This window comes from Diceros bicornis, chromosome 31 (genome assembly GCF_020826845.1).
Source record: "Diceros bicornis minor isolate mBicDic1 chromosome 31, mDicBic1.mat.cur, whole genome shotgun sequence".
Lineage (NCBI taxonomy): Eukaryota > Metazoa > Chordata > Mammalia > Perissodactyla > Rhinocerotidae > Diceros > Diceros bicornis.
The window spans coordinates 23923751-23951485 of NC_080770.1; the positions used below are offsets into that span (position 1 = coordinate 23923751).

The window sequence follows — 27735 nt, forward strand, 5'->3', positions numbered from 1 at the left end:
CTGTCTCCATCCCTGAGACTCTGGTCCGGGCTCTGGCGCCCAGCCCTGCCTGGGTCCCCGTAAGCTTCCTTCTGCAGTGAAGGCCCTATCTCACTCCACGAGTGCTGTGGTTTGTGCCCATTCTAGGATGGTGAAGGGGCGGCCCAAGCGGTAGGCAGAGGCCTGGTCTGGGGATTCTGACCCTCAGTCCTGAGGGTCACACTGCTCCCTGTTCATAGAGATGCCCCTTCCCACAGAGCCCCACCCTCAGACCCCACAAACAGTCCCCAGGCTCACCTGGTGGGGGATGACGGGCAGCCTGGACAGGGGGCTGAGGCCCAGCAACGGGGTGGTGGCCATGGCGGCAGCGGCAGCCATGGCCGAGGAGGCGGCCAGCGGGTCCACGGGCAGCTCCGGGCTCTGCTCCTGCTTCACCATGACGGAGCACAGTTTGTGTCCCAACACCCACGCTCCACGTTCCACGTCTGGGGAAGGGGGCAGGACCCAGGCTCAGGGGACTCCCGGAGCAGAGGACTCAGCCCCCCTCCTACCCCGGGAGCTGCTCTGGGCCGCACGGAGGAGAGATGCTAGGGGATACCAGGAAGCAGGCAGGAAAGGGCAGAGGCAGGTGCTTGAGAGGTGGGAGGGCGAAATGGGCTGGGGCCAGAAGAGGTGGGGGGGGCAGCTTCTTCATTCGGTAGCTTACAGAGTAGGCTTGGACAACAGACCTGGACCCCTCCTGACTGGCTGTGTGACCTTAGCAAGTTGCTTAACCTCTCTGAGCCTTAGCTTCCTCATCTGTAAAAGTGCCTGACAAGAAGTAAATGTTCTATAAATGGTAGCTGCTGTTAAGACAGTTATTGTTGTTCAGTAAACATTTGCTGAGCACTGTGCTAGGTGCTGGGGATCTAGCGAGAGTCACAAGCAGTCTAGCGTAGTCGGAACGGAAAGGGGAGGGGAAAATGGGGTCAGAGAGGCCAGCAGGAGTGGCATGGCCTTGGAGGCTGGGCTCCGAGCTGTGACTTTATCCTAAGGGTAATGGCTAGCCACTGAGGAGTTTTAAGCGTGCTCAGATTTGTAATGTTAAAAAAGGTCACTCTGCCCTCCTGCACAGACTGGACTGGCTGCAGGCAAGAAGGAGGCAGGGAGACTCGCAGGAGGCTGTTGAAATCATCCAGCGAGAGAAGATGAGGCCTGAGCAAAGGTGGCAGCGGGGCTGGAGAGGAAGGAAAATACTGGAGGCAAATTTAGAAGGAAGAATCCACAGGACCGTGTGACTGGGGGTATGTGGGGGGCGAGGGGTGATGCTCAGGTTGCCCAGGGCAGCGTCTACCTCCTGCCCGCCTAGTGGGCCACCTGGCCTCACCTGGGCTACAGGGCTGGCAAGCATGGCCCCCTTTCCTGATGGGTGCCCACAGTCCTCCACCCCGGGGCAGCCCAACTCACGGCGACCCCAGCCCCTAGTAGCCAGAGAAGCAGCCAGTGAGGCAGGGGTCTGGGGACCCATCTTGCAGGGGAAGGGCTACAGGGGACTCGGACTTTCAGGGCCCGCTGTGGGTGGGAGAGGGGTCAGCAGCTGTCTGATCCCACCTCAGAGGGCAGGCCCCACCCTGCTGGGAGCCTGAGTGGCTCAGCTCTGGGCCACAGGCTGCCCCTGAGCTTCAGGAACACCCACAATCTTCCCAAATTACAGGGCCAGCCCGCCAGCCTCCGGGAAGCTGCTCCCTGCGAAGGGCCCACAGACAAATTACTCTAAAAATAGACTTGGGGTGGCCAAGGAGTTGCTGGGCTGGTCCAGCAGGGGTGGATGGAGAACCTGTCACGGGAGGGAGTCCACCCCTGAGGCCTCATGGAGGTGACCTCCAGAGGCTTGGCTGAGGCCAGGGCATGCTGGGAAGCTGGGACCTCAGGAGCCATAAGCCTGGAGCCACTTAAAACCCCAGAAGGTGTCCCTGCCCTGGGGGGCAGGAGTGGGGGTGGGGATAGGGCTACAAAGGCCTGTTTCTGCCCTTGGGGAATCTCAAAGACCCTCAGCACAGCTCTAAGCCTTTCCTACATATGAACTCATTTATTCCTCCCCACAATCCTATGGGGCAGGCACCATTATTCTCCCCATTTAATAGATGAGAATATCAAGAAACTCACTCAAGACCATTGTCCTCTGAAGGGAAAGAGAAATAAGAACCCTGCTCATTGTTCTAGCCACTATAGTATTAATAAGGCTTTTAGGGGCCAGCCCAGTGGTGCAGCGGTTAAATTAGCATGCTCCGCTTTGGCGGCCCGGGGTTCGACAGTTCGGATCCTGGGAGCAGACCTACTCACCGCTCATCAAGCCACACTGAGGCGGCGTCCTACATAGAGCTAGAAGGACCTACAACTAGGGTATACAATTATGTACTGGGGAGCACAGGGAGGGAAAAAAAAAAAAAGACTTTTATAGGCATAGTGAGAATAGCCACTAATTATTGACATATATTATGTGCTGGGCCCTGAGCTGGGTACTTTACGTATATATTTTTTAATCCCGGCCAGAATTCTCAAGGTACATATTATCTTCATTTTATAATTGAGAAAACAGAGGCCCCGAGAGGTTAAGTAACTCGCCCAAGGTCACACAGCAGCTGGTGGAGGCACCGGGATGCACACGAAAGCCTGTCTGCTTCCAAACCCAGTACATTTTGCTGCCCCTCGAGGCTGGCAAATGTGATGGTGGCAAGGATGTGAGGCTTAGCATCAGGGGGCTAGCTTGCTCCCAAGACCCTGCTCTGCATTTTGCTCTGTGTGTGAGCTAGACAACGCAGCTTCCCTGAACTCTCATTTTCCTTCTCTCTCAAATGGGGAATATGGTCAAAGTGATTCCTACCTCACCTGTGAGCAGTGAGACATAAAAGAGATAATTAAGATGAAGGCATTTTGTGAGTGCTCTAGAAATGTTTGTGGCTATTCCCATTTGTAGATGAGGAAACTGAGGCTTATAGAGGCTAAGAGACATGTCCATGACCCCTCAGCCAACTATGATGGGGCCAGGACACCTGTATTTGAGGAAATGCCCAAAGGGACCATTTCTGGGTGGGGCACAGTCTGGAGTTCCCGAATACTGATTATGTGAGAGGAAGGGCTCAAAGGGCCCTTTGCTTAGGTGGGCGAGTTGGGGAGAGGGGAGCTTCAGAGAACCCTACCTTCAGGAAGAAAAGTAGAGTGCAGGAGTCTCCCCCAGTAGCACGTCAGAGGACATCACAGGATGAGGAGGGGGTAGGTTCTAGAGTCTGGGTAACTTGTCCTCATTTATTGTTTAACCGTCCCCCCCCCCCCCAACACACACAGTCTCCTCGAAGTCAGCGGTTCTCAGACCCAAGCACGGGTCAGAATCACCTGGAAGGCTGGGCCGTACCCACAGGGTTTCTGATCCAGCAGGTCTGGGTGGGACCCGAGAATTGGCATTTCAGGTGGTGCTGCCGGCCTGGGAACCACCCTTTGCACACCACTGACCTAAGTCAGAAAAACCCCTTTGGGAACTGCCCACACGGGTTTGATTTGAGGGAGAAGATAAAGGCAGGAGGCGCCTCCCCTGCGGTGACTGTGGGCGGCTCCTCCGCGAGTCTCGCTGCAGCGCCCCCTCTGGTCCCTCAGCCGCCTTCCCCTCCCCGGGGCCCGGGCTGCCCCTGGCTCCTCCCGCCTTCACCTTGGGTGGTGTCCTCCATCTTGATGGGCACCAGGGGGCTCTGAGGCGCCGAGTCCCCGCTCAGGGAGTAGCTGTGCTCGGCCTGGATGCCGGGTGTGGGGGAGTCCAGTTCCATGTCCAGCAGAGGGCTCTTCTCGTCCAGCACGGGGTCATCAAAGAAGCTACTGAACAGGTCGTTGGAGAAGTCCTCCATGTTCTCCGCGAAGTGGTCCAGGTGCTCAGGGAAGTGCTAGGGAAGGGGCAGGGGAGCGGGGAGGCGGCTCAGCTTGGGAAGGGGGTTTAGGTGCTGCTGTGCTGGTCCCCCAGCCCTGCCACCCTCCCACCGTCACTACAACCTCCCCATTACTCTTCTGCCATCATTAATACCACCACCATCTGGGGCCTGCCCCCTGGCGTAGCGGGTAAGTGCTTGAGCTCGGCTGCTGGCGGCCCGGGTTCGGATCCCGGGTGCGCACCGTCGCGCCCCTTGTCAGGCCACGCTGTGGCGGCGTCCCATATAAAGTGGAGGAGGATGGGCACAGATGTTAGCCCAGACCCAGTCTTCCTCAGCAAAAAGAGGAGGATTGGCAGATGTTAGCTCAGGGCTGATCTCCTCACACACAAAAAAAAGAATAAAAAAAAAAAATACCACCACCATCCCCAGCAACCCCCCCACTACCCACATCACCAGTACCAGCTATTATCATTTCTAGCATTACCGTCGGCACGGTCATCACTTTACCTCCACCCTCACTGTCCTTATCCTCAAGGGTGAGCTGTGGATGGCGTGGAAGAATCCCTGGACCAGGTGACAGGACATGGCTCTGTGACCTTGGTCAAATCCCTTAGATTGCCCATGTCTGATTCTAGGTCCACCCTACTTCCTTCATGCAAAGACTAAGTAAAAGAATAACCGGTGTGTCTATGCCAGTAAATTTGCATCCCAAAGGCAGTATTAGTGACTTTTGTCTTCTCTTTTGCTGGGATGCAAGGTGGTGGCATTATGGAGGCCTCCACTCCCCTCATCAGCACAGTCCCTGCCTGTCCTCCTGCCTCCAACGTCTCCCTTTTCCAAGCCATTCTTTATACCAAGACACAAGGCTCTGTAGTTGCATTACTTGGGTTCGAATCCTGGCTTGGATACTTCTAGCTATGACTCAGTGCCGTTCAAACTGTGGGTGGTGACTCATGATAGGTTATGAAATCAATTTCGTAGGTCACGACCACAATGTAAGAAAAAAGGAAACAGAACAAAAGAGAGTAGAAAATAACAGAGCACCCTGCACATAGTGGGGTGGAATACCTGGTGAAATTTTTATCTATTATGTCTGTGTGTGTATGTTCTTGGTCTGGATGTAAACTATATTTCTTAGAAACAAAAAAGTCTGAAAAATATTGGTCTCCGTGATCTTGGGACAGTTAATTAATCTCTCTCTCTGTTTCATTTCCTCCTTTGCCCAGTGGGGACAATAATACTTCCATCTGCTAGGACTGTTGTGAGGGTTTAGCAAGTTAATGTGTGTGAAGCACTTAGAACAGTCCCTGGTACATAGTAAACCACTCAACAAAGTGACCTCTTATTATTGGTAAAGCACCCAGTGTCTGGCACACAGTAGGTGCTTATTTTTTCCTCTCTAAAGAATTATAAATATGTAAGGAAATGTGACTGCTGTCTATTCATTATTTACCAACTGGATGAATTTGCTGGCGGGTTGGAAGAGATGGTGGGGTGGTTTGCATCAGGCCCTGGGGTCCCTGGTGACTGGGTAAGGATGGCTTCTGGGGGCTTGGCTCAAGGTCTGGGGGTGTTGGCTTTCTGGCTTGGAATCCTCAGAGCCTGTCCCAGTCTAGAAGGGATGTGCAGAAAAGCCCTCTGTCTGAGAATAAGGGTCAGAGAGCCACATGAGAATCCGTCTGCGGGGGGCGGAGGGTCAGATGGACTTTCAACTCCTCGCTCCGTGACTTGCTAAGTTACTGCACTTCGCTGTGCCTCAGTTTCCTCACCTCTATGGGGGAAATAATAGCTCCTATCTCATAGTGTTGTCACGAAGATCAAATATTTGTTAGATGCTTCATACTCACTTCAGGATTACGAGGATAAAGTGAGTAAATACATACAAAACCCTCAGAACCGTGCCTAGTATGCAGGAGTGCTTGATCATCGTTAGCCATTATTATTATGAAACCACAGCTCCTAAAAGCCTAACCCTGGGCCTGAGCTGAGCTGAGCTTGGAGCCAACGGGGGCAGGTGGTTTGGTCTTCCCCCCAAAGATCACAGGATCCAGGACAAAGTGAGTTCAGAAACCCCATTGACTTAGGTACTCTTCTCTCTTCCCAGAACTCATCATCACTACCCTACATTTTTTTCAGGGTTTTGACCTTCCAAAGTGCTTTCACATGTATCATTTTATTTACTCCTCACAATTAGCCAATGAGATAAGGCAGTTGCCTATCAGCATTTGACAGATACGGAAACTGAGGCCCAGAGAGCCAAGGAGAACAGGGAAGGGTCACAACCCCGCACCGCCCAGTCCTTCCCCCACTGTAGCAGATGTTCCCTTGTGCAGGAACTGTCTGTGTGCAGACTGTAAACTCTCTCCGGCAGGGTCTGTATCTTGTCCACCTGGCCCATGAGAGACCCTCAGTAACTACTGGTGGAGGGACAGGGCCTTGTAGCCCAGAGGGCAATGCCATCAGTATGTCAGTTGTCCATCAGTGCCTGGGGGGAGGCAATACCAGGAGGTCAGAGGCCTCAGCTGAGCAAGTCTCTAAGAATAACTGGTCCCAGATGAAGGCCATTTAAGGGGTACAAACCCTCACCCCCAACCACCCAGCCAGCCACAGGCAGGACTGTGCTAGCCACAGCCTCCGCAGAGCCTGGGCCAGCCCAGCTGGGGGCGCTTTGCCCAGGCTCTCTATCTCTCTCAGGGTCTCTTAGAGGCCTGGTGTGGGGCCCCAGTGGGGAGGGGGTTGTGAAGGGAGAGAGGGCAGTGACTCAGCTGCTAAGGTATTTCTCCAGCAGCGGCTTCTCAGGAGATAAGGGGCTGCCAAGCCCTTTCCCCGGGCCTGGGAGAGGAGCGAAGCTTCCACCAGTCTGGGCTGGGGGCCCTGAAGGCCTAGGCGCCAGGAAGACGCGTCAGGTCCTTCTCAGAGACCCCTTTGGGGCACCCATAGGAACCTGCTGAGGGAGCTCAGAGGGCCCCTTTTTGTGAGCAGCCCCCACCCCACCTGCTGGAAACAGCAGCCGAGGCCCAATAGGATGGAGCTTCCAGGGGGTGGGAGCCAAGTGGAAGGGGAGGGCGGCCAAGGGGCAGGCAGGGTGGGGGTGGAGGACACTCAGAAAACCAGGTCCTCCTTGCTCAGGGCTTCCTTGTGTGCTGGGCAGACCTCTGGTGGCAACTGTGGGCAGGTCCCATCACCCCCAGTCCCTCCTCCTGCTCATGGGAACATGCCAGAAGGGACTCCCTTTAGACAGCTCTGTAGCCCTACTTCCACCTGGTGTCTGGCTTCGCAGAGTAGCTCAGTTATGGTTGGTTAAATCATCAATTTAGAGGCAGAAGTGACCTGAGAAAGCCAATAGTCCACGCCCCTCCCCCTATTTGCTAATGAGGAACTTGAGGCCCAGAGAGGGAAAGCCAGCTACCCAGGGTCACACAGCGAGTTGGTGATGTTGAGGGAGGGGTTCTCTGCAGCTCTGGGGCTGCACAGGAATGCGGGCACCTTCTCCTTGTCCTCTCACTTTTTCCTCTGCACCCACCCTCCCCCCAACCCTGGAAAGCCCACTCTGGCGATCTCAGGCCTCCTCAGCTCCAGCACGGCCCTTTGGTTCCCCCCCAACACAACCAGCTCTCCCTCCAGTTCGCACACACAAAGTTCAGGTTTCAGACTATCCGATGGCAATTACTAGGGGTGAGGGGCAGGATTCTATAAACGGCAGGGGGTCGTGGGTCAACCTTCTGAGGGGGATAGGGTTCTACTGGGGGTGAGCGTTCTATGCGGGTGCCTTTCCAGGCAACGGGGGTGGGAAGCCAGAGAAGGAAATATTATGATTTGTTCCCCTCCTTGTTAACGACTTTTCCTACAATCCTGCCAACATAAGCTCCTTCTCGGCTGCCACGCGCAGCCGGCGCCGGCTCCACTCTCTGGGAGGAAAGGTCCCGGGCTGTCCTGCTCGCAGCCCCGCAGACCCCGCCCCTCGGCGGCGCCCCCTCCCGGAGGCGGTCTCAGTGGCCGGCCCTTTAAATTTAAAGCAGGACGGGGGTCCCGCCTGCCCAGCGCGGCCGCGGCGGGTTAACGCCGGCGCGCTGGGGCCGCCCGCGCGGAATCCGGCCTGCTCATTGGTGGGATGCGCGGAGCTCCCGGCCAATGGGAGGAGGCTGCGAGCGGCCGGCCGCGGCGGCGGGAGGGAGCGGGAGGAGGGCAGGGCCCGCGCGGAGGAGGGTCCCGGGCTCCGCAGACGGCCCGGGCCCGGCAGGGCGGGGGGTGCCAGATCGAGCCTTGTGTCCCCTCCTGCGCCTGGGGCGGAGGCGGAAATGGCCCCCTGAGCTTCCAGGTGGGCCCGGCAGTCCCACGGTGCCCTAAGACCCTTGTCAGTTGCATGGTCCCGACCCCGCACCGCGAGCCGGGGGAAGTAGAGAGGGAGGGTCTCTTCCAACGTCCCGGCCCGAAGGGGAGGCCAGGCCCCAATCTTAAATCCCTTCGCGGCTCTGCCAGCTCAGCTCCTTCCGTCCCTCCTCGAATAATCCTACCACGGGGCGCATGGACGGGGCAGCCGGGTCTCTGACCCTGGTGGGGGGAGAGGGGTCACTCCTGGGCGCTAACAGAGCCGACTGAAGCTCCTCTCAGTTCGCCTGCCCTAATTCCTCCCTTGGGGTCAATGCAGAGAGAGGGAATGCTCCGGGGGCGCAGCTGCCTGCTGAGGCGGTGTGTGGGAGAACCGTCTCCCCCGACGAGGCAGCCTCAGGGCGCCGCCTTCTCTCTGGCCCCTAGCACCTCGGCGCCTGCACCCCGATCGCCGGCTTCTGCCCCTCCCCCGGCCCAGGCTGATTCAGTCTGTGCTTGGGGAAAGGAAGGAGGAGACCAGAGTGGGTCCAGGCTGAGCTGTGGGATAGGAGTGGGGGAGAATCCTGAGCCCGGACATTCCTTCCGAGAGAGTGAGCTCTGGGAAGAGATGGGAGGAGAATCCTCTCACATTTCCCCCTTCCCTTCCCCCGCAGGCTGCCCTCCCCCCCAGTCCCCCCATACACACTGACCCATACATTCCGGGACGGTTACTTGCTTCGTGGTCACTAGAAAATTGCCCCCGTTTCAAGCTGAAGGGCCACCAGTCTGAGTCACTGCTGTGCTCTGAGTGTGTGTGCAGGGAGTAGGGTCAAGAGAGAACAGGGAGGGGCTTACAGGAGAGGAGGTGAGCCCCTGGTACCCAGCTGTCAGACAGGCCCTCCCTGTTCTTCAACATCACCATCCAGGCATCTGTGGGTCCCTTTCCCAGAGCTAGACTTGAGAAGCTGTCCTGTGAAGGGAAAAGGCCCTGGACTCAGACTCAAGAGGCCCCGGGTCAAGATCCAGCTGTGCTCTGAGACCTGGGCAGGGGCAGGTGGTGTCTCCTCTCCAGGCCTCAGTTTCCCCATCAGTTATAGTCTGCGTTCCTATTGAGGCAAAGGTGGCAGGGACAGGGTGAAGTGAACTAGTCCTCAGAAAGTGAGCTCTTTTCCTCTGCCCTGGCCTCTCTGGGGACTGGGAAGGAGCCGGTTCTCCTGTCCGTGGAGCCAGCCCCTCCCTGAGCCTTCCTGGCAGGGCCATGGGGGTTAAGGGGAGCGCACTGTTCCAACCTCCAACCTCACTCATCCCCCGTTCCCCACAGGCCCAGGGAAGGCGGCTGCTGAGTTTCATATTTTCCCCTACAGAACTATTCACTACAGAGCCCAAGTCCAAATAAGCAGAAATACGTCTGTGTGTGTGTGTGTGTGCATGCGTGTGCACATGCTACCCAGGCGTGAGCTGTGAAGTCCTTCTAACACAGGGAAACACCACCTCTGACAGCACGCAGTGTTAAGATCCACACCCATAGACACATTGAGACAGTTCCATATGCAGCCTGGCACGGGTGCTGGTGCACAAACACACTCTCACGGGCTTACACAGGCTGACGCGGGCAGGCACTGACACGGACCCCACACGGACACACTCCTCAGGTGTGATCAGACAGACACGGACTCCCATATGCACACATGCATACGTGCAGTCACCCCAGACACGGTCACAGGCGTGGTCATGCACACTCTCACATGAACACACACATCTCACAACACGACAGAACTGAATGCTGAGTGTGCCAAGCCACATGTCTGCGTCATGTGACCCCCAGCGAGGGAGATGGGGCTGGGACAGTGAGGGCTGGGACTGGAGGAGGGGGCAACATGGGGATTGCGCATTTCTGTGCGTGTGTGTGCTAGAGAAAGGAAGGGGGAGAGGAAAGGGCAGGCTGGCACCCACTGCAGGCTGCGTCTGTGCAGAGCAGGGTCCACACCTGGGGAGGGTGTGTCTTCTCTGCAGCCCCAGCCCCAGTCTGGCCCTCCAGTTCCCCCTCCCGACACTGGTAACCCTTCCCTGGCCAGACCACAGGTCCCTGCAGGTTCCTGGCCAGCCCCTGGCATCTTCTGACCAGGCAGCCCATGTGCTGTGGCGCAACCCTGGGGTGGGTGCCAGGTACTGTCTGGGTAGGAGGAAGCGATGGCCATGAGTGCCGCCGCCCAGGGCTGGGATTAGCTGGGACTGGCACCGCTGAGGGCCCAGCAGCCCACGGTCTGGCTGCTGGAGATGTTGGTCCAGAGGCCGGGGCCAGAGGATCCCTGTGGGACAGCTCAGGACACTGGAGACTAAGTGCCAGGGCTAGTGCTGGGGGCCTCGTGAGCATAAGGGCATCTATCACATCCATTTATTCATCACTCGTGCATTTGTTCAGTCTTTACTGAGTACCTACTGTGTGCCCAGCCCTGTGGATACAGAGATGAACAAAACTTGATTCCTTCTCGCAAAAGGCTTTGTGACTAGTGGTGTAACTACCCCATTTATGAAGATAGGTCCAAAGCTTGAACTCTGATCTGTCTCTAGAGCATTCTCCACCTGGCATCAAGAGGGATCTTCACGTGAATATGACTATGTGACTCCCTTGTTTAGTAACTACTGATGACTCCCTACTGCCTTAGAATAGTTTCCAAGTTCCTTAGTATAGCTTGAAATGATCTAGCCATGTTGCCTCTAAGTCTTGCTGTGTCCAATTCTCATCTGTATCTCCAAAGCCTAGCCTTAGTCCCAGCACATGGTAGGTGCTCAGATGTTTGTTGACTGACTGACTGACTGACTGAATGAGTGGGTGAATGAAGGAATGTGCCAGTGAGCTAAAGGGCTGAGGCCTTTTTTCTGCAGCTGAGCCTCCAGGAATGACTGCCCCGAATTCCGCTATGATGCCAGCTTGCTCCCGCTCCAGGCAGAGGTTCCACACACCTGGACTCCTTTCCTTGGCCCCTCCCTAGTGGGGCCCATTGTACCCATTCTCCAGGTTGTTCTTCCCCAAAGCTTTTTTGTTTTTAAGCCACAGCCAGATCAGGTACCTGGGGACCACAGCCCCCCAACTCAGCATTGAAGGAGCAGCCCCCAGGCTTAGGCCAGGCCCAAGAGTGTAAACAGAGCCCAGTGGCCAACTGGCCGAGCTGTTCTCCCGGCCCCTGGCCAGCTGGAAGGCCCTCCTCGGCTGGAGCCTGCCACCAGGCTCTGGCTGGAATTCCCTTGGCCTCTTCCCTCTCCTCATCGCGTCTGCGTTTGGCCTCCGGCTTCCTCAGCGGTCCCGGTCCGTCTGAGTTGTCCTCAGGTTTTATTTTTGGGAGAAGTTGCATTCTCTCTCCTTATTTACTCCCTTCCTTCAGAGAAGGTGTGGGACCCCAGGGCTCGGCTGGGGATCAGGCTGTGACTCCCGCCTCCCGGGGTCTGGACATCTCTGGGGCTCCAGGGAGGGGACCTCTGAAGACTCCTGATCCATCTGATGCTTCAAAGCCAGCTGCCTCTGCCCTCCTTCCCCCACCCAGTGTGTGACTAATGCTGCCCCTGCCCTTCTTGAAGGGCCCCACAACAGCCAAAAGAAATTCTGACGATTTTAGAGCCGAAAGGAATTCTGGCATCGTTAGGTCCATCCCCTCTTATCTGCAGAGGCAGTGTTATTCAGTGGTTATGAGCAAGGGAGGCAGACAGACTCGGTTCTCATCCTGTCTCTGCTACCCACTGTGTGGCCTTGGGCAAGTTACTTCACCTCTCTGAGCCTTAGTCTCAGCTATAAAATAGGGGTACTTATATCTACCCCACCAGGTTGCTGTGAGGATTAAATGAGAGATTTGTTAAGTGCTTTATACAATACAGGACATGTAGAAGGCTCTTATTAAATGTAGCTGTTATTATTAGCACAGAGAGCCAGGGAAGGGAGTGGACTTGCCCAGGATCACACAGCTCAAGGTAAGCAGCCATTTCTAGAGTCTTTCTGTCTCTATCTCCCTTCCAAGGAGAAGGGAGGGGGCTGGCATCAGCTCAAAGGAGGAATCGGCTTGGTCAATGGCATGGGCAAACCCCTGGGTCTTCCACGTCTGCCTCCTACCACCACGCCCAGGCCCCCCTCTGGGGCAGAATTTCCTCCATGGGCCCCAGGGGCCTTTTCTTTCTCACTGAGGGTGAGGAGTCCGGGGAGACCCCAGCACTTAGCCCCAAGTAGATCCCAGGCCACTGGGACTCTGAGAGGAGGGGGGATGCTGGGTCCTGACATCACGGAGCAGAGAAGCTGGAGCCACAGCCCTGCGGGCCAGCTGGGGTCCTTCCAGCACGTCCAGATGTCTCAGGAATGTGCTGAGCTGGGAACTACCTCGCTCCTCCCCCGCCACCCCCAACCCCTCGCGTCCCCTCATCTGCTTGCTCAAGCTCTGGCTCCACCCCACCCCCTCTATCCTTCGTCTTTCATCTCTCCCTGGGAGGGCCTCATGGTGTCCACTTTCCCTCTGGTGCCTTGCCCCAGTCCAGCGCCCTCTCAGACCTCTGAAGGGCTCGCAAGGGCAGGAACCCCTCCCCTTCTGCATCGCCGACCATGTGGGGTGGGGGGAGATGGGAGCCTGAGCTAACTGGGAGGGGAGAGTTCTGAGCAGATAGCGCATGCCAGATCCCAAATGTGGAACTGATTTGCAGCCCTGGGAGAGAAAGGGGTGAAGGCTTGGGGGCGGCAGAGGGCAGGGCTGGGCCTCCTCTCTGGGAGGATGATGACAGGGGCTCAGGGCATCTTGTCCCAGCTGATGGGTGGGAGGGCCAAGGTGCCAGGCGGGGCTGGGCTCAGGAGGACAGCTCAGATCCTTCTAGGCCTCTGGGGCCAATAAGGACAGGCTTTGCCTGATAGTGGAGGGTCCTGAGCTGTAGGAGGGGTGAGGGAACCCCGTTTAGGGCTGGGGTTGGGCCAGGAGGAAGGACATGGTTCAGGCCAGAGTTCTCAGTCCCGAGGAGGTACAGCCTGTCCCTCTGCAAGGGCGGTGTTGCCTTGGGCCTCCCTAGGCCAGCCTGGCCCCGAGTGCTAGGGAAGAAAGAGCCAGAAGGGAAGTGGTACTCCTGGCCCAGTGTGAGAGTCACATCAGGGCACGGGGTGGAGGTCAGCGGAGAGAGGGGACCTGGGGGTGGCTGCTGCTTCGGGCTGCTCTGGGCTCAGGGAGGGCCCACAATTCTGTCTCCCTTGGGGGAGGGTCCCTCGTCATCCAAACAGGCTGAGATCCCCCTAATGGACTCTAGACCTCCTAGTGCTGAGACGGTTCATAGTTGCTGGGACCACCACCTTGTTCAGCTTTGGACTATCATTGGCTCCCTCCTGCCTGCTGAAAAAATTCCAGCTCCTAAGCACAGTGTCCAAGGTCTGTCACAAACGGATTTCAATCTGGAGCCCCTCATCTTTCTTTTCCCTCCAGCCTAGTGGATGCCCACCCCAGCTCCTTGAACCTGCTGTGAGCCCCATGGCTGCAGGGCCTTCGCTTGTACCATTCCTTGTGCCTGGAGTGCCTTTGCCCTTTATCTCCTCATTCCAACTCCTCTCATCCTTTAAGGCCCAATTCAAATGCCTCTTCCTCCAGGAAGCCCTGCTGGATCACCCAGCTGAAAGAGTCCTCTCCTTCTTGTGCTACCATAGCACTTATAGACTGTTAGGTCACTGGTTATTATCAAGTGTTGAACTCTAATTATGCACAATGGGACCCATCTCTCCTTCTAAACTTGAACTTCCTTGAGGGTAGGATCGGGGATGGAGTTCATCCTTGAACCCTCTTCAGGGCCTCACACAGGGCCTAGCCTACAGTAGGCCTAATAGTAATGACAATAATAATAATAATAGCTAATATTTATGTCCCAGGCACTGTTCTAGCTCCTTCCATGTAGTATCTCATTTAAGTTTCAGCAGATAAGGTAGGTACTATTAATACTCCCATTTAATGGTTGAGGAAACTGAGGCAGAGAGAAGTTAAGTAGCTTACCCAGCTTCATTCAGTTCATAAGAGGTTGAGCCGGGATTTGAACCCAAGCTCTGACTTCAAAGCTTGTGCTTTTAAGCACACACGACAATACAGGTTATTGAAGGAATGATCAATTTCCTGCAGTCCCATCCCAACACCCGCTACAGGGTCAGATGCAAAATATAAGCCCCCCACTCTATGCGTGGGGTCCTCACCCCGGGCCCTAGTTTTGCACATCCCTGGCCATCCCTCTCCTGATGCCCAGAAAGACAGCCCTGAGAAGGTGCCTGGCATCTCTTGGCTTTACCCAAAGAGCCTTCCAGTTCCAGAGAGGTCAAACAGACAGGAAAATAAAATCCCTATCAGCAGGGCTCGGCACAGGGGTGGGGAAGGTGGGACATTCCCCCAAGGGCTGTCCAACGCTGGGGACTTTCCTTTCAGACAATGACAACAACAATCAGAATAAAAACAGCAGCAACAACCATTGTTTATAGAGAGTGTACTATGCACTAGGCATTGTGCGAGGCCCTCACACGAGTTACCTAACCGAATCCTCATTAGAACCTATGCTCTATGGTCATCTCTAGGGATGAGAAAAATAACGAGGGAGAGGGTAAGGCCCCTGACCAAGCTCACACGGATGACAAATGGTGAGAGCCAGGATTTGCTCCCAGGTCTAAGCTGCTAAAAGCGACCATTAATGGCCACGCCATCCTACCTCAGGTACGGCTCAGCTCCCCAGCATTTGTCAAGGTGTCTGCCATCTGACCTGTGGACTCGCTGTCTGGTCAGGTCGGGTCTGAGGATAGGCAGGTCTCAGGACATTCCTGTTCAGAATCTGCCCAGAGTGGAGTGGACTGAGGGTCTACAGCTCACCTCTTCCCCAAACTCATGCAGCCTTGAGAGACCAAGACATTTAGAGCTGCACCTGTTTCTTCAGCTGGGTGGTGAGTACCCAGGTATCCATTTTATTATATTTTATAATTCATATACATGCCTTATATATATTCTTTTATATGCACAATTTATTTCATAATGGTAAAGGCCATCATGGTAAAGTCAAAGGTAGATGTGAGATTTAGGTTAAGATTCACTACTTGAATGAATAAATAAAATCCACTTAAAAAAAAAGTACCATCAAGGGGCCGGCCCCGTGGCTTAGCGGTTAAGTGCTCGTGCTCCGATACTGGAGGCCCGGGTTCGGATCCCGGGCATGCACGACGCACCGCTTCTCCAGCCATGCTGAGGCCACGTCCCACGTACAGCAACTAGAAGGATGTGCAACTACGACATACAACTATCTACTGGGGCTTTGGGGGTAAAAAAAAAAAAAAGGGAGGAGGATTGGCAATAGATGTTAGCTCAGAGCCGGTCTTCTTCAGCAAAAAGAGGAGGATTAGCACGGATGTTAGCCTCAGGGCTGATCTTCCTCACACACACACCTACAAAAAGTACCATCAAAGCTGGAAGTGTGGAAATGTCCTTTCTTCCAACATCCACCCATTCATCCATCCATCCATCCATCCCCGCTCCCGACTCCCTCTTTTCTTCCATCCATCCTTCCACCCATCCGACCGTCCGTCCATCTGTCCGTCCATCCATCCATCCATCTGATAAGTAAATATTTCCTGACCACTCAGTCACTATAGCTATAACTAGACAATAGACAAAATAATTGCCTGACCCTCCCTGCCCTCAGAGAACTCTCAGTCTAGTCCAACAATGAGGAAGCCAAGCCCTGGAAAGGGGAAATGCTTTGCCTGAGGTCACACAGCGAGTCAGGGAAATGAGGTGAGGAGGGGTAAGGTCATTGCAGGCAGAGGGGAACACATGGGCAAGGGCTCAGGCCTGTCTGCCTCTGAAGCGAGTCCCCTCTATCGCTGCTTTCAGACTGCTTCCCGGCTCTCCACAGGGGCCTGAAGAGCCTGCCTTGCTCCACTGTTCTTTCATTTTTGGTATTCTTTTGGAAGGGGAAGGGGGACAGCTGCTGCTATCCAGCTGTTATGTTGGACCACAAAGCCCAGCCCAGATGTGTCAGCCTCTCTGTGATGGGTGAAATGGCTCCTGGGCCAAGGGCCAAGGGCCAAGGAAGCTTCAGTGAGGGCTCTGTCCCAGGAGAGCTGGGAGAGAAGACATACTGGACGGCAGCAGGGAAGTCCATTATTGCTCTAGCTGTCAAGTTGGCCTGGTTGACGACATGGTGTGTCCAGGCCATGGGGATCAGGGTCTTTTACATTTCAAGGAAATCACCTTTGACATGTTTTCTCTGATGGTCAGAGTTCTGGGCCATATCTCGGCCCTCCCAGCATCTCCTGAACCAACACCCCCACTCCTACCTTCTCCCCAGTCCTGGTCAAGGGTCTTGCCACTTATTCTGGCTTCCCCTAGCCTGCTCAAGGGGGTTACACAGTGTCCCAGCCAGAGCAATGCTCATGGTCTTGACTTAACTCCACCCAAATCTTCCTCCTCCATCCTGCCCCCTGGAGCGCTGAGACTTCCAGAAGAACAGCCTGTTCTCCAGCATCTGGAGCTGGTTTCTTGAGGGAGGTTCAGGGGCAAGCCAGGTCGCAGAGAGGGATCCTCCTGGAGGGCCTTGGTACCAAGACTTGCAGGAGGCACATGGTATGGGGAGGGGAAGACGCAAAGTGGGGGTGTCCTTCATCCTCCCGTCTCCAGGCACAGTAGCCAGGCCAGACATAAACAGATCCTCCTGGGAGTCCTGGGAGCTGTGGAGAGCAAAGGTCCCTGTTCTCAGGGGAGCAGCATCCTGGAGTGAGTATGAGGAGACGGCACGGGATGGGATGTGGGGCATCCCCTCTCACAGACCAGGTGATGTGCTGGCTCTGCCCCTATAGCTCTAGGCATCCATGGTGCCCTAACGATGGCAGTGGGTGAGGGTGAAGGCGGGGCCCCTCTGTTATCTGAGATCCCAAACTTTCCTTGCCCTATCAAACCAGAACAAGAGTGGGAGATAAGATGATTCTCTCCCCTCCTTGACTCATTCTGTGGGGCCTCTGTCAGGGAACAGAGTTAACACGTCCCCTCCTCTCTAAATCTCAGGGGACCATGATGCCTATCCATGCTCAATAAAAGGGACACAGCTCCAGTCCTCCCTGTGAAATGCCTTCCAGTAACTCCTTTGCTAGAGGGTTGGGGACTTCGGGGAGGGAGGGTACGGAGGTCACCTCCTCTGAGAAACCTCCCATGACCTCCAGCTCAGCTGGATGCTCCTCCTCAGGCTCCCATCATGCTCTGCTTCATCATGGCGCCCCCCGGTGCTGTTACTGTCTGTTTCCCTCTCTGAATCGTTCATTCAGCTGCGGGTGGCTGGAGGACCAGCTGTACCTTCTTCATCCGGGTAACCTGGCACCAGCACAGGGGCTCCTTCACTGCCCAGTTGTTGAAGGACTGGATGTGTGTATTGAAGAATGACCATCCCCGGCTGGTCCAGGGAAGCCAGAGGGATCTCTCAGGAGACTGGGGCACAGAGAGCATTTTTGTGGGATCCAGCATCACTATCACCCTCAGGGCTGGCCAGGCCAGGACACTGAGAGCCCCAGGGCCCCTTCTGGAATTATCAGTACACTTCTTAAACACTCAGGCCTGTCTTTTTAAAAATATTCTCCCCTTCCCCTACAAGGACTGCCTGGTATAAAGTAATTTTCTCTACAAATACAGTAAATCCTTGAAATGGAGCAAAGTCCACTAGAATGTGACCAAAACTTGGCTTCTGTCCCATGCCTGGGGCCCATCTCAAATAAAGGTGGGCACAACTCTTATCTCTGTGGGGCTGGTAAAGAAGCGACTACCTCAAGCTCCTGGAACTTTCTCAGTTTGGTCTGCTGCATGCAGTAAGGCTTCAGTCTTTACTTCTGTACCTTTTGTGATAGTACAAACTGAAAAATATTGTTTTTCATTGATCCTGCAATAAGTCCACATTTTACACGATTGAAAATTTTGGACTCGGCTTACTGCCTTCTGGTGGAGTTTTACTATACTGAGTACCTACTTTGTGCCACAGTACTGTGCTAGGTTTATGGCAGTGAACAAAACTGACATGGTCTTGCTCTCATGGAACTTAACTTTCCATAGAGGAAATGGACAATAAACCAATAAATTAACTGCAAACTGGGATAAGGGCTGAAGAAATCAAGGGCTGAAACCGAAAACAACAGGGGGTCCCACTTGAGGTGGGTGGGCGGCTTCTCTAAAGAGGTGGCATTTGAACTGAGGAAGGTGAGATGGAGAGAACTGGAAGGAAAAGCGTTGTAGACGGAAGGAACAGCATGTGCAAAGGCCCTAAGTCAGGACTAGAAAAGACTTAGTTTTAAGCTGGGTGTGGGTCCAGGAGTCCCAGAGCAATCCGAAGAAGAGGAAACTGGGGAAGATGGAAGCCCTAGAGCCTTAATGCTCAAGGGTGAGGCCTAAGCCACAAGTTCAAATCTGCTGTGGGTCAGCCAGCTCTGGACTGTCCTAGACCAGGGGCTGCAGGGCTCTGTGTCACAGTATGGGGATGGCTCAAGGCAATGACAGTTCATTGGAAACCATGGAGACCCCTCCTGAATCTCAGAGACAGTGTGGGCCGCAGGACCCTGATGGCTGGGAGTAGAGAGCTTAAGCACCTTCATTCCTCCTCCCTAAAAGGTGTGGGATCTGGCCCGGGCCCCCTTTCCTTCATTCAGCATTGGTTGGTTGAGGCCTACTCTGGATGCAACAGTGAGCAAGACAGATAAACCCCTGCCCTCAAGGAGCTTGTATCCCAGTGGGGGAAGCAAAAACAAAACAAAAAAACCCTGCCCAAAACAAAATCCATGTTTTGGAGGAGGAGTGGGTGTCTGGGGAAATCTCCCTTCCTGAATAGGAGCCCGAAGATTTGGGGTCCTCCATTAGTTTTCCTCCATTAGTCCTTTTCTAGCGGATGCTACTCTGAGACCAGAGCGCCTTGGCTCTTGAGTTCTCTTTCCTGTTGGTGAGAATTTAAAGAGAAGCACACACACACACACACACACACACCCCTCCCCTTTTAAGGTTTGTTAAAGGCCCACACACAGACATAGCAACACCCAAACACACATATTTCTCTAATCTCCCTAAATCCTCCAAAGGCTGGGGTGATGGTGGTGGTTCTCTGCTTCTCCATTTAGCTCTGGAGAAGCCAGGCTGGGGGCCTGGGGAGCAGCCATCAGCCTTAGCCCCCACAACCCCCTGCCCCTGGGCTGGTCCCTGGGTCCTGGTGATTCCCACACCTGGCCTCCCCAGCTGCCGGGAGTAAATGAGTGTGCTGGGCAAACATCTTGCAGCTTCCTGCTGCTCCCTCTGAGACAACAGAACTCCTCTTCCTCCTCCTCTTCCTCCCCACACCCTCCTGGCTCGGGCTTCTCTGGAATCCAAAGCCATTTCCTCCTAGAGAAACCCTAGTCATCCCTTCCCCTTAGTCAGGGCAAGGAGGCAAGAGACACACAGACCCAGTGTCTCTATCTGGAGACATGACCTGTTCTCCTTCCGGCCCTTTATCCCGGTTCTCTGAGCACCAGACCTCTCTCATACCTGCCCAGGGGCTGAAGGATCACAGGGTACCAGGGAAGGGGGCTCTAGGGTGGCCACATCAGGAATGGTGCGAGAGTGGGGAGGAGGAGGGAAGAGAAGCCCCCACATCTGGCAGGAAGGGCAGCCCCTTCTGAGGCATGTCTCTGAGAACGACACAGACAAGATTGAAAGAGCATGAAGGCATCTTCACAGAAGAAATAATAAAGCACCCTGGCCACCGCCAAGTACACCTAACTTCACTTTGCACACTCATTCTCTTGTCTCCGAATGTTTATTTCCTACATAATTGTGTTCATGGTGAGCATACTTTTGCTTTTTGCACAGAGCAACAGAGTACACACGTTTTCCATATGACTTTATCTGGATTTCTTTTCTTCTCCCCAAAGCGCCCCAAGCATGGTTGTATATTCTAGTTGTAAGTTCTTCTACTTCCTCTATGTGAGCCGCTGCCACAGCATGGCACCTGACTGATGGCTGGTGTGGTTCCACGACCAGGAAATGAACCCAGGCTGCCAAAGTGAGAGTGAGAGTGCCGAACTTCAACCACTAGGCCATCAGGGCTGGCTCGGGATTTTTTTTTGTGTGTGAGGAAGATCAGCCCTGAGCTAACATCTATTGCCAATCCTCCTCCTTTTATTTCCCCAAAGCCCCAGTAGATAGTTGTACGTCATAGCTGCACATCCTTCTAGTTGCTGTATGTGGGACACCGCCTCAGCATGGCCCGAGAAGCGGTGCGTCGATGCGCGCCCTGGATCCGAACCCGGGCCGCCACTAGCTGAACGCGCGCACTCAACTGCTAAGCCACGGGGCCGGCCCCAGGGCTGGCTCGGGATTTTTAAGGATAATGAATACCCTGCTCTCCATCTTCCAGACTGAGAAGCACACAGACTCCATCCCTTCCCACGTGTAACCCTGGAAACATTTTCCTATCCCCATGCAGGATGATGAGGGAGTTGGGGGTGCAGTGGGCATGGGATGTCAGCTGGAAGGGACCTTAGACAACTAAATGGAGGCACCAGAGAAAGAAAGGGACTTGCTCAGGTCACATAGCAACTCCTCGCTGAGCAGTTCCTACACCACCCCACCTAGTCTCTGGAGCAAGTTAACTATGGAAACTTACCTGCCAGGCATTGTCCTAGGTTAATCTTTAATTTTCTCACTAAATCTTTACAATAACAGCATGGGAAGTTTCTCTTTCTCCATTTTTCAGATGAGGAAACCACGGCCCAGAGGAAGAAAAGTCACTTGTCTGAACTGCCCAGCTGGCTGGTGGCAGAAGCACAACCATTTGGCTAGAGCCAAATTTCCTGATTCCCAGCCCTGGGGGCCTTCGTCTCTCCTCTTAGAAACCCTTTCCTCTCCCCCTGCCTCCCCTGGCCCTGCCTGGGCCGGAGGTCAGGAGCTTCCCAGCAGGGCTTTCCCTCCGCAGTCCCAGTGCTGGATCCCACCGTCTGATCGTGCCTCCTTTCCTGCGCTGGACCAAGGCCCAGAGAAGCAGCTGGGGGTGCAAGGCTGAATGAAGCAGCAGGGAGAGCGGCAGAGTTCACTCAGAAGAAGGCTCAGCTCAGAGCCTCCAGGGCTGCGGGAAGCTCGAGGGCTGCGGGAAGCTCGCAGGCAGACTCTCCCCACCCCGTGGCGGCAAAGGCACAAGCTTCAACAAGCCCCCTCCCTCCGACCAGCATCTGTTACCAGCTCCAGGAGGGGTGGATGGAACCCCAGATCCTGCCACTTCATTCCCAGGATCTGTGCCAGGCCATCCTTAGAAAGCCTTGACCCAACCTTTCCCCATTTTACAGACAAAGAGACCGAGGCCCCGGGGACCCAGGGAAGAGAGTGTGGCCCAGGCTCACAGGGGGAGCAGAGGCAGGACCAGAACCCAGGGCTGTCCGCTATCAGTGCAAGCCCTCTCCCCTCCTCTGCTTGTGCTTCCTGTGACTGGGACCAGGGGCCCTCCCCAGAGAGCAGGGTGGCCTGGATGTGCCGCCTCATGGAGGACCCGGAGACCTCACACCCCACGCCTCCCTGCCTCAGGTTCCTGTTGCTTGCTTTGTGGCCCCACCATTAGTCTGGCAGCCTGGGACAGTTTAGGTGGAAGTCCAAGATGCCCAATCCTTTCAGTCTCTAGGGACTTGGCTTTTGTCTGGCCAAGTCTATCTCAGTCCTAGGAGGTGGAGGCCGGCAGGTAGAGACCCCTGAGATGATCACTGGATGTGTGTGTGTCAGAGAGAGAGACAGGCGGTTCGCTACACGGAGGAGGGGGTTCACACCAGATTCCTCAAGCTGCCCGCATTTCAACAGGGCAAGCCCTTCTGAACCCAGATATTTTCTCCTGTTACTGAGCCCATGCCCCTCCCCCAGGCAAGGCCTTAGGGCTGAGCCTGAGAGGGAGGGAAGGAAGAAAAGAGAGAAGCCACGTTTCCTTAGGGAGGGAGGGGAAGATAGAGAAAGAGAAGGACAAGCCCAGAGACTGACAGCCGCGACGACGTAGGGAGAGAGAGACAGAGAAAGTGTCAGCGAGACTGGAAGGACAGAGAAACAAACCTAGAGACAGAGCGTTGGGGAGAAAGACCTCCCTCCTCCTGAGCGATCACCCTGTGCTGCCCTGACCAGCTGAGCGTCAGGCCCCTCCCTGGGGGATCTCGGGCCTGACTCCCTGGGGCGGCCGCGGCAGCACCCCTAAGTTTCCGGGTCTGGCTCAGAACCCGGGTCTGGCTCTGGCCTCCTCGGGGCGTCGGGCTTCTGGCCCTCCAATCTCTCCCCTGTGCGCCCCCCAGCGGAGAACCAGCAGCGGAGCCACCGAGGCCTTAAAGGGGGCGCAGGAAAGGGCCCCGCCACTTTGCGCCCAATCTGGTCCCGGAACCCCTAGGGGGGGCGGGGGGGGTGGAGGACGACTAGACGTGGGAGGGGAGCAAAATTGGTGTCTCTTGAGTTCATATCCGAGGATCGGATGGCCCCGACGCCTCGACGTCCTCTTCCCCTAGAAGGCGGAGGCCAATATCTCCACAGACGGAGCCCCCAGGAGGGGTGCGCACTGGCGCAAGCTCAGAGGCTCCGGTCCAGGTTTGGGTTCTAGGGAGGTGTCGAGGGATCTAGTCGCCAAATCTCAGAGCTCCAAGCACATGTCTCTCCAGGGGACCCTACACAGAGCCCCCTCCCTCGCTTCTGCCCAGTGATGTGTAGTCCCGTCCTTCAGGGGGAGCCCAGGCGCACGGCGAAGAGGGGTGCGGAGGGGTGGAAGGGGGATGCAGACCCTTCATCTTACCGCATTGTTGAGGAAATCCGACTCGTTCAGATCCCCCAAGTCCAGGAAGCTGGATCCGGGGAACAGCCTGTCGGCCGGGAAGGGCTCCAAGACGGCGTCCATCGCGGCCGGCTCCGGAGACCCCCTTCGGCTGGGCTTCCCTCACTCCAGGGCGGCGGCGCGCCCGGCCCACAGCTCTTGCCTGAGCGCTGGCAAGCCGGCGGGGGGCAGGTCCGGGGCGAAGCCCCGGGGGAGGGGCGGGCGGAGGCGGCGCGGCCCCGGGTGGGGGGCGCGGGGGGCGAGGGGGCCTTAGGGCAGCAGCGCGCAGCGGGCTGGGCTCAGGGGCCCCGGGCACACCGCGGGCATTTAGCCGACTCCTCCTCCTCCTGCTCCTCCGGGGGCACAGCTGGCTTCCATGGGGAGCCCGGGAGCGGGGCTGAGGGCTTGAGGAGCCCCCCGGACAGGGTGGGAGCCGGGGGCGGGGGAGCTGAGCGCTCCCCCGAGACCGAGTGGCAGCCGGGCGCTCCGCTCTCTCTGCGTCTCCCTCTGCACGGCTTCTGTCACTTTCCTCTCTGAAACCGGGAACCCCAGGCTGGTGAGCCCAGCTGGCGAAGGCGCCACGCCCCCACATCAATATTCACGATAATTTCATATTAATGAGAAGAGGGAGTGGCCCGAGGAATCGCCCCTCCTCTTTAAAGAGACAAGGGCAAGTAGTCTTCCTTGGTAATGAACGCTCAAGGTAGGGGCTTGAAGCAAAATCGTCCTGGAGCCAATAACTGTGCTCCTGGAACCTCGGCATCTTGTTAAGGCTTTGTCAGCCTCTCTGCCATAAGTTCCTGAGGGAGCTGAGTTATGCAAGAGCCTGAACCAAATCCAAAGTCAGGAAATTCCATCTCGCGGGCCCCTCAACAGATCTCTCAGCAGGGAGATTTTCACATGTCTCCTCCTCCAGGAAGCCTTCCCTGACCCCCAGGCTGGAGCAGTTAACCATCTCTGTACACTCACAGGACATCGTGTGCTTATCTCTATTGTGGCACCTCTAATGTGCTATTGTCATTGTTTGCTCTTGGGTCTATGACCCCACTGGACTCTGAGATCCCTCAGGGCAAGGACTGCATCCCGCTTTCCTGTGTGTGAAAGGGCTGGGTGAACAGCAGAGATGAGGCGAGGACCTCTCCTCTCATCAGTCAAGTCCCCCTTATGGTTCTGAAGAGGGAGAAGTTGGAGAGCAGCGGCCATGGAGTCTGCCTGAGCCAAGATGCTGGCTGGCTGCATGGCTCATGGTCACCAGACACTCCCAGGCCCCTGGATCCATTCCCTAAGTGGCCCCGCTCCTGAGCACAGCTTAATCTCTTGAAAGGGCTGATAAACAATTACCAAGCACCTGAGCAAATGGAGGTGGTTCAGAAAGGCACTCCCTCCGAGGGCTGGGCACACCATTTCCTGCCCAGAAGTCATTAATAGGATTAAGTGTGTCCTCCCTGTTTGGGCTTTTAATTAGCTCAGGAACCCAAAGGCCTTTAAGAAGCAGAGATGTCATTGTAGTTAAGCCAGGGATGTCATCGAAATGGCTATGTCGGTGCCATGGTGGGAGAAGGGCACATATTGAGGCTGAGATGGCAGCTGTTGGCTTGCCTGGGGTGGGCGGGCAGGCACGTGGCTTTTCGCCCTTCCCATGACCCAGTTGACATAGTTCTGGAGAATGAAGTTCTGACGCCATCCCCTGCCCCCCCCCCCCGGGCTGTCACAATGTCACACAAATTGCTCCCAGGCCTCTGGAGAATTTGCTCCTGAGAAGCTGGGAATACAGCCCCCTGCTCTTGGGACCAGTTCACCAGCCATGCAACTCTGAGAAGTTAGGCAGAGCCAAAAAGAAATCAGTTTGCTCTCAAAACTGTGGCAGGTGGAATAAGGGTATTGAGACCATGGGTGTTTTCCCCCAGTGTATCACATCTGGCCCTCTGGGGAACGTTCAGACACTGAGAATGTGGCTGATCCTTTTCCGGGATAGGGGAGCGGTCTCTGGCTGGGCGAACTAGCCAGTCTGTGGTGGGTGAGCTTATGGCAGCAGGTGTCTGGAGCCCTGGCTCCTGAGCTGGAGTCCCTGCAGGGCACCAGGAGAAACAAAAGTGCCCCTCTGCCCGAGGTTGGCTGGAAATTGTGCCTGTGTTCCTCCCAGCCGGCTCTGTAATTAGAGACACAGGAGGCATTTAAGTGATTGGGGAAGATTATATAGTTTTAGATAAATAGGATTAGAACGTCCTCTCTTTCCTGATTCTTACCCAGGTGAACACCCCAGGAAACCATTGAAAATAATCCTGGGGAGACATTCTTGTTCCGGCACCTCCTGTGGAGTCTGAGAGGCAGGATCTCCCGAGAGAAATCTTGGGGGGAAGGGATGGGGAGGAGGAGAGAAGAGGGAATGGGCAGGGCAGAGCCTGGCACACAGTAGGAGCATGGTAATTTTTTTCTGGGGTGAGGGGATGGCAAAGTCCAGCAAAGATGAGAATGGCAGGGGACTTATTCACACATTCTACAAGTATTATTGAGCATCTCTGGACCGTCCCTAGCGCAGCACTGGAGATCCAGTGGTGATGAAGATCATACGTTCCAGAGTCAATGAGGAAAGCATGGGTAAAATAATATAAGATAATTTTGGATAGTGATAGGACTGTGAAGGAAATAAAATATGATTGAGTGGGTAAGGATGGTTTCTCTGAAGAGGTGCTGTGTGACCCAAGAACTGAATTGTGAACTGGAGTCACGGATGGGGCAAAATGGAGGGAAAAGCATTCCAGACAGAGGGAACAGCATGAAGAAGAGAGAGAGGGAGGAAGACTGGGAGGTACAGGCGGTGACAGGCGAGTGAGGTGATGACTGTGAAACCCCAATGCCCTACACAGACCCGGTACTTCTGGTCATACTGAAGCTTGAAGCTCTAATCTATTCAAGGACTGAAAAGAATTGTGCGCATTCAGATGAGAGGGCCCACCTGAATGAAGCCTTCTGTAGCAGCACATCCCTTCTATACAGTGTCTTAAAGATTTTTCCCGAGAGGAAATTAGATGGCTCACTGGGTCTGCTGCTCCCTCCCGCTGGTCCCTGGGCCTGGTCCCACAACCCAGCCCCCTCAGGCCCCTTCTCTACATCTGAAGAGGTTGGGGAAGGAGGCCAAGATTGGTTCTGCAAACACCCCCAAATACTCCAGGTCCAGAAAGGCGCAGACCATAGACCCTCCTATTAAGGGCTCAGGAACATCTGGTTGTTGGTCTCCAGCAGCTGCTCCAGCTGCGAAGCGAAATGCATAAAGACATCCCACCCCAGGCAGTGACGCACAGGAGAGAAAGGACGGAGATAAGCTTCCTGCCTGTCCCAGGAACTGAAGGTCAGGTGGAGAGAGAGTCTCCTGCCAGGCTGAGCTGTGAGCAGTGATGGTGTGTGTGCGTGCGTGTGTGTGTGTGTGTGTGTGTGTGTGTATGTGTTTGTGTGAAGGTGGGGGGCTTGGCCAGGGACTGCCACATTTTGACACCCCTGGAGAGTCACTGCCCTTCTCTGTGTCTCAGTTTTTACATCAAGAAAATGGGAGAGGTGTAAATGATCCCTAGGGACCTTCTCAGTGTGCCCTCACCAGGATAGGGCCTGGTGGGGAGTGGAGGGCTGGGGTGAAGGACCTGGAGGTCTGGCATTCCTATTCTCCAGGCTCCTGCCTGGAGTCTTTAGCAGGATGCAAAGCTGGGTGTTGACACTCGGCAGGCAGGCCCTGGGTGGTGGTGAGAAGGTCACCCAAAGTAAACTTGCCTTGTTTGCCTGGATTGTAAAGGGAAAAACGCTTTGGCACACGCTAACAGGAACTTCTGAGAAATGAAAACATATTCATCCTGGAGATTAGGCTGACTTCCGGGGCACAGATGGGGAACGCACAGGTGTTCTCTGTGGCTCCCTAAAATGGGCTGCCCGGCTGACCCTATTGTGCCCCCCGCAGGGGTGAGACCAGGAGTCCCCGGGCTGGCACCCTGCCAGGAGGGTGGGCATGAGCTTCAGACCCAGCTCTCACTCTTCTCCATCCGCTTGGCCTGTGGTTCCTTCCCCCCTCCACCCTGAGCCATAAAAATACCTGACATTTATTGAGAACTTGCTTTGTGCCAGGCACTAAATACTTCACTTATATTATCTTGTTTAATTCTTGAAACGGGCTTGGAGATAAGTGTCATATTCACTGATTCTGAGATGCTCATTTTAACATCTCCGAAATCAGAATGCGTCTTATAATCCACAGTATCTTATGGTTGAAAGGACAGTGTTTTTCCTTCTTAATGTACATAAAACACTGGTTGATCTTATAGTTGATGATCTTAGATTCCATGAAACATGATATTATCCCCAATCTGCAGACGAGAAAATCAAGGCTCAGAGTTTCTATGACTTACCACTCCTTTATTTTACAGGAAACCCAGGCCTAGGGCCATAGGAGGCTTGCCTGAGGTCACCCAGCTTCGATGGGGCAGAGATAGGACTGAAATCAGGGCCTCCAGGCTCCTCATCCAGGGCCCTTTCCACTCACCCCAGATGAACTGGGTTTGCTCACTTGGGAGAGGCAGGAGCCGAGGGGAGGGCCTTCCAGGGCCTTCCTCAGCAGCTAATGAATCACCAGCCACCCTGCCTTGGAGAAGGGCCTTAAAGATAGATTTTTTCCCCTCTCCGAGTTCTCTGAAGACTGCAGTTCCTCATGGACTACGAAAACACTTGCCTCCCTTCCAGCTCCTTTTCCTGGTAATTATTTTAG

General features: G+C 55.2%; 1 protein-coding gene across 1 annotated transcript in view; it reads right to left on the reverse strand.

Annotated features, from left to right (window-relative positions):
- The window catches only part of CREB3L1 (cAMP responsive element binding protein 3 like 1), a 34500-nt gene extending 11012 nt beyond the window's left edge, over positions 1-23488 (reverse strand). The window contains exons 1-3 of the mRNA XM_058527058.1: positions 22971-23488; positions 3662-3890; positions 277-464 (exon numbers count right to left, since the gene is read on the reverse strand). Coding sequence (XP_058383041.1) covers positions 277-464; positions 3662-3890; positions 22971-23072 — 519 coding nt within the window. The 5' untranslated portion in view covers positions 23073-23488. The remainder of the gene's footprint in view (positions 1-276; positions 465-3661; positions 3891-22970) is intronic.
- Positions 23489-27735: the final 4247 nt, after the last annotated feature.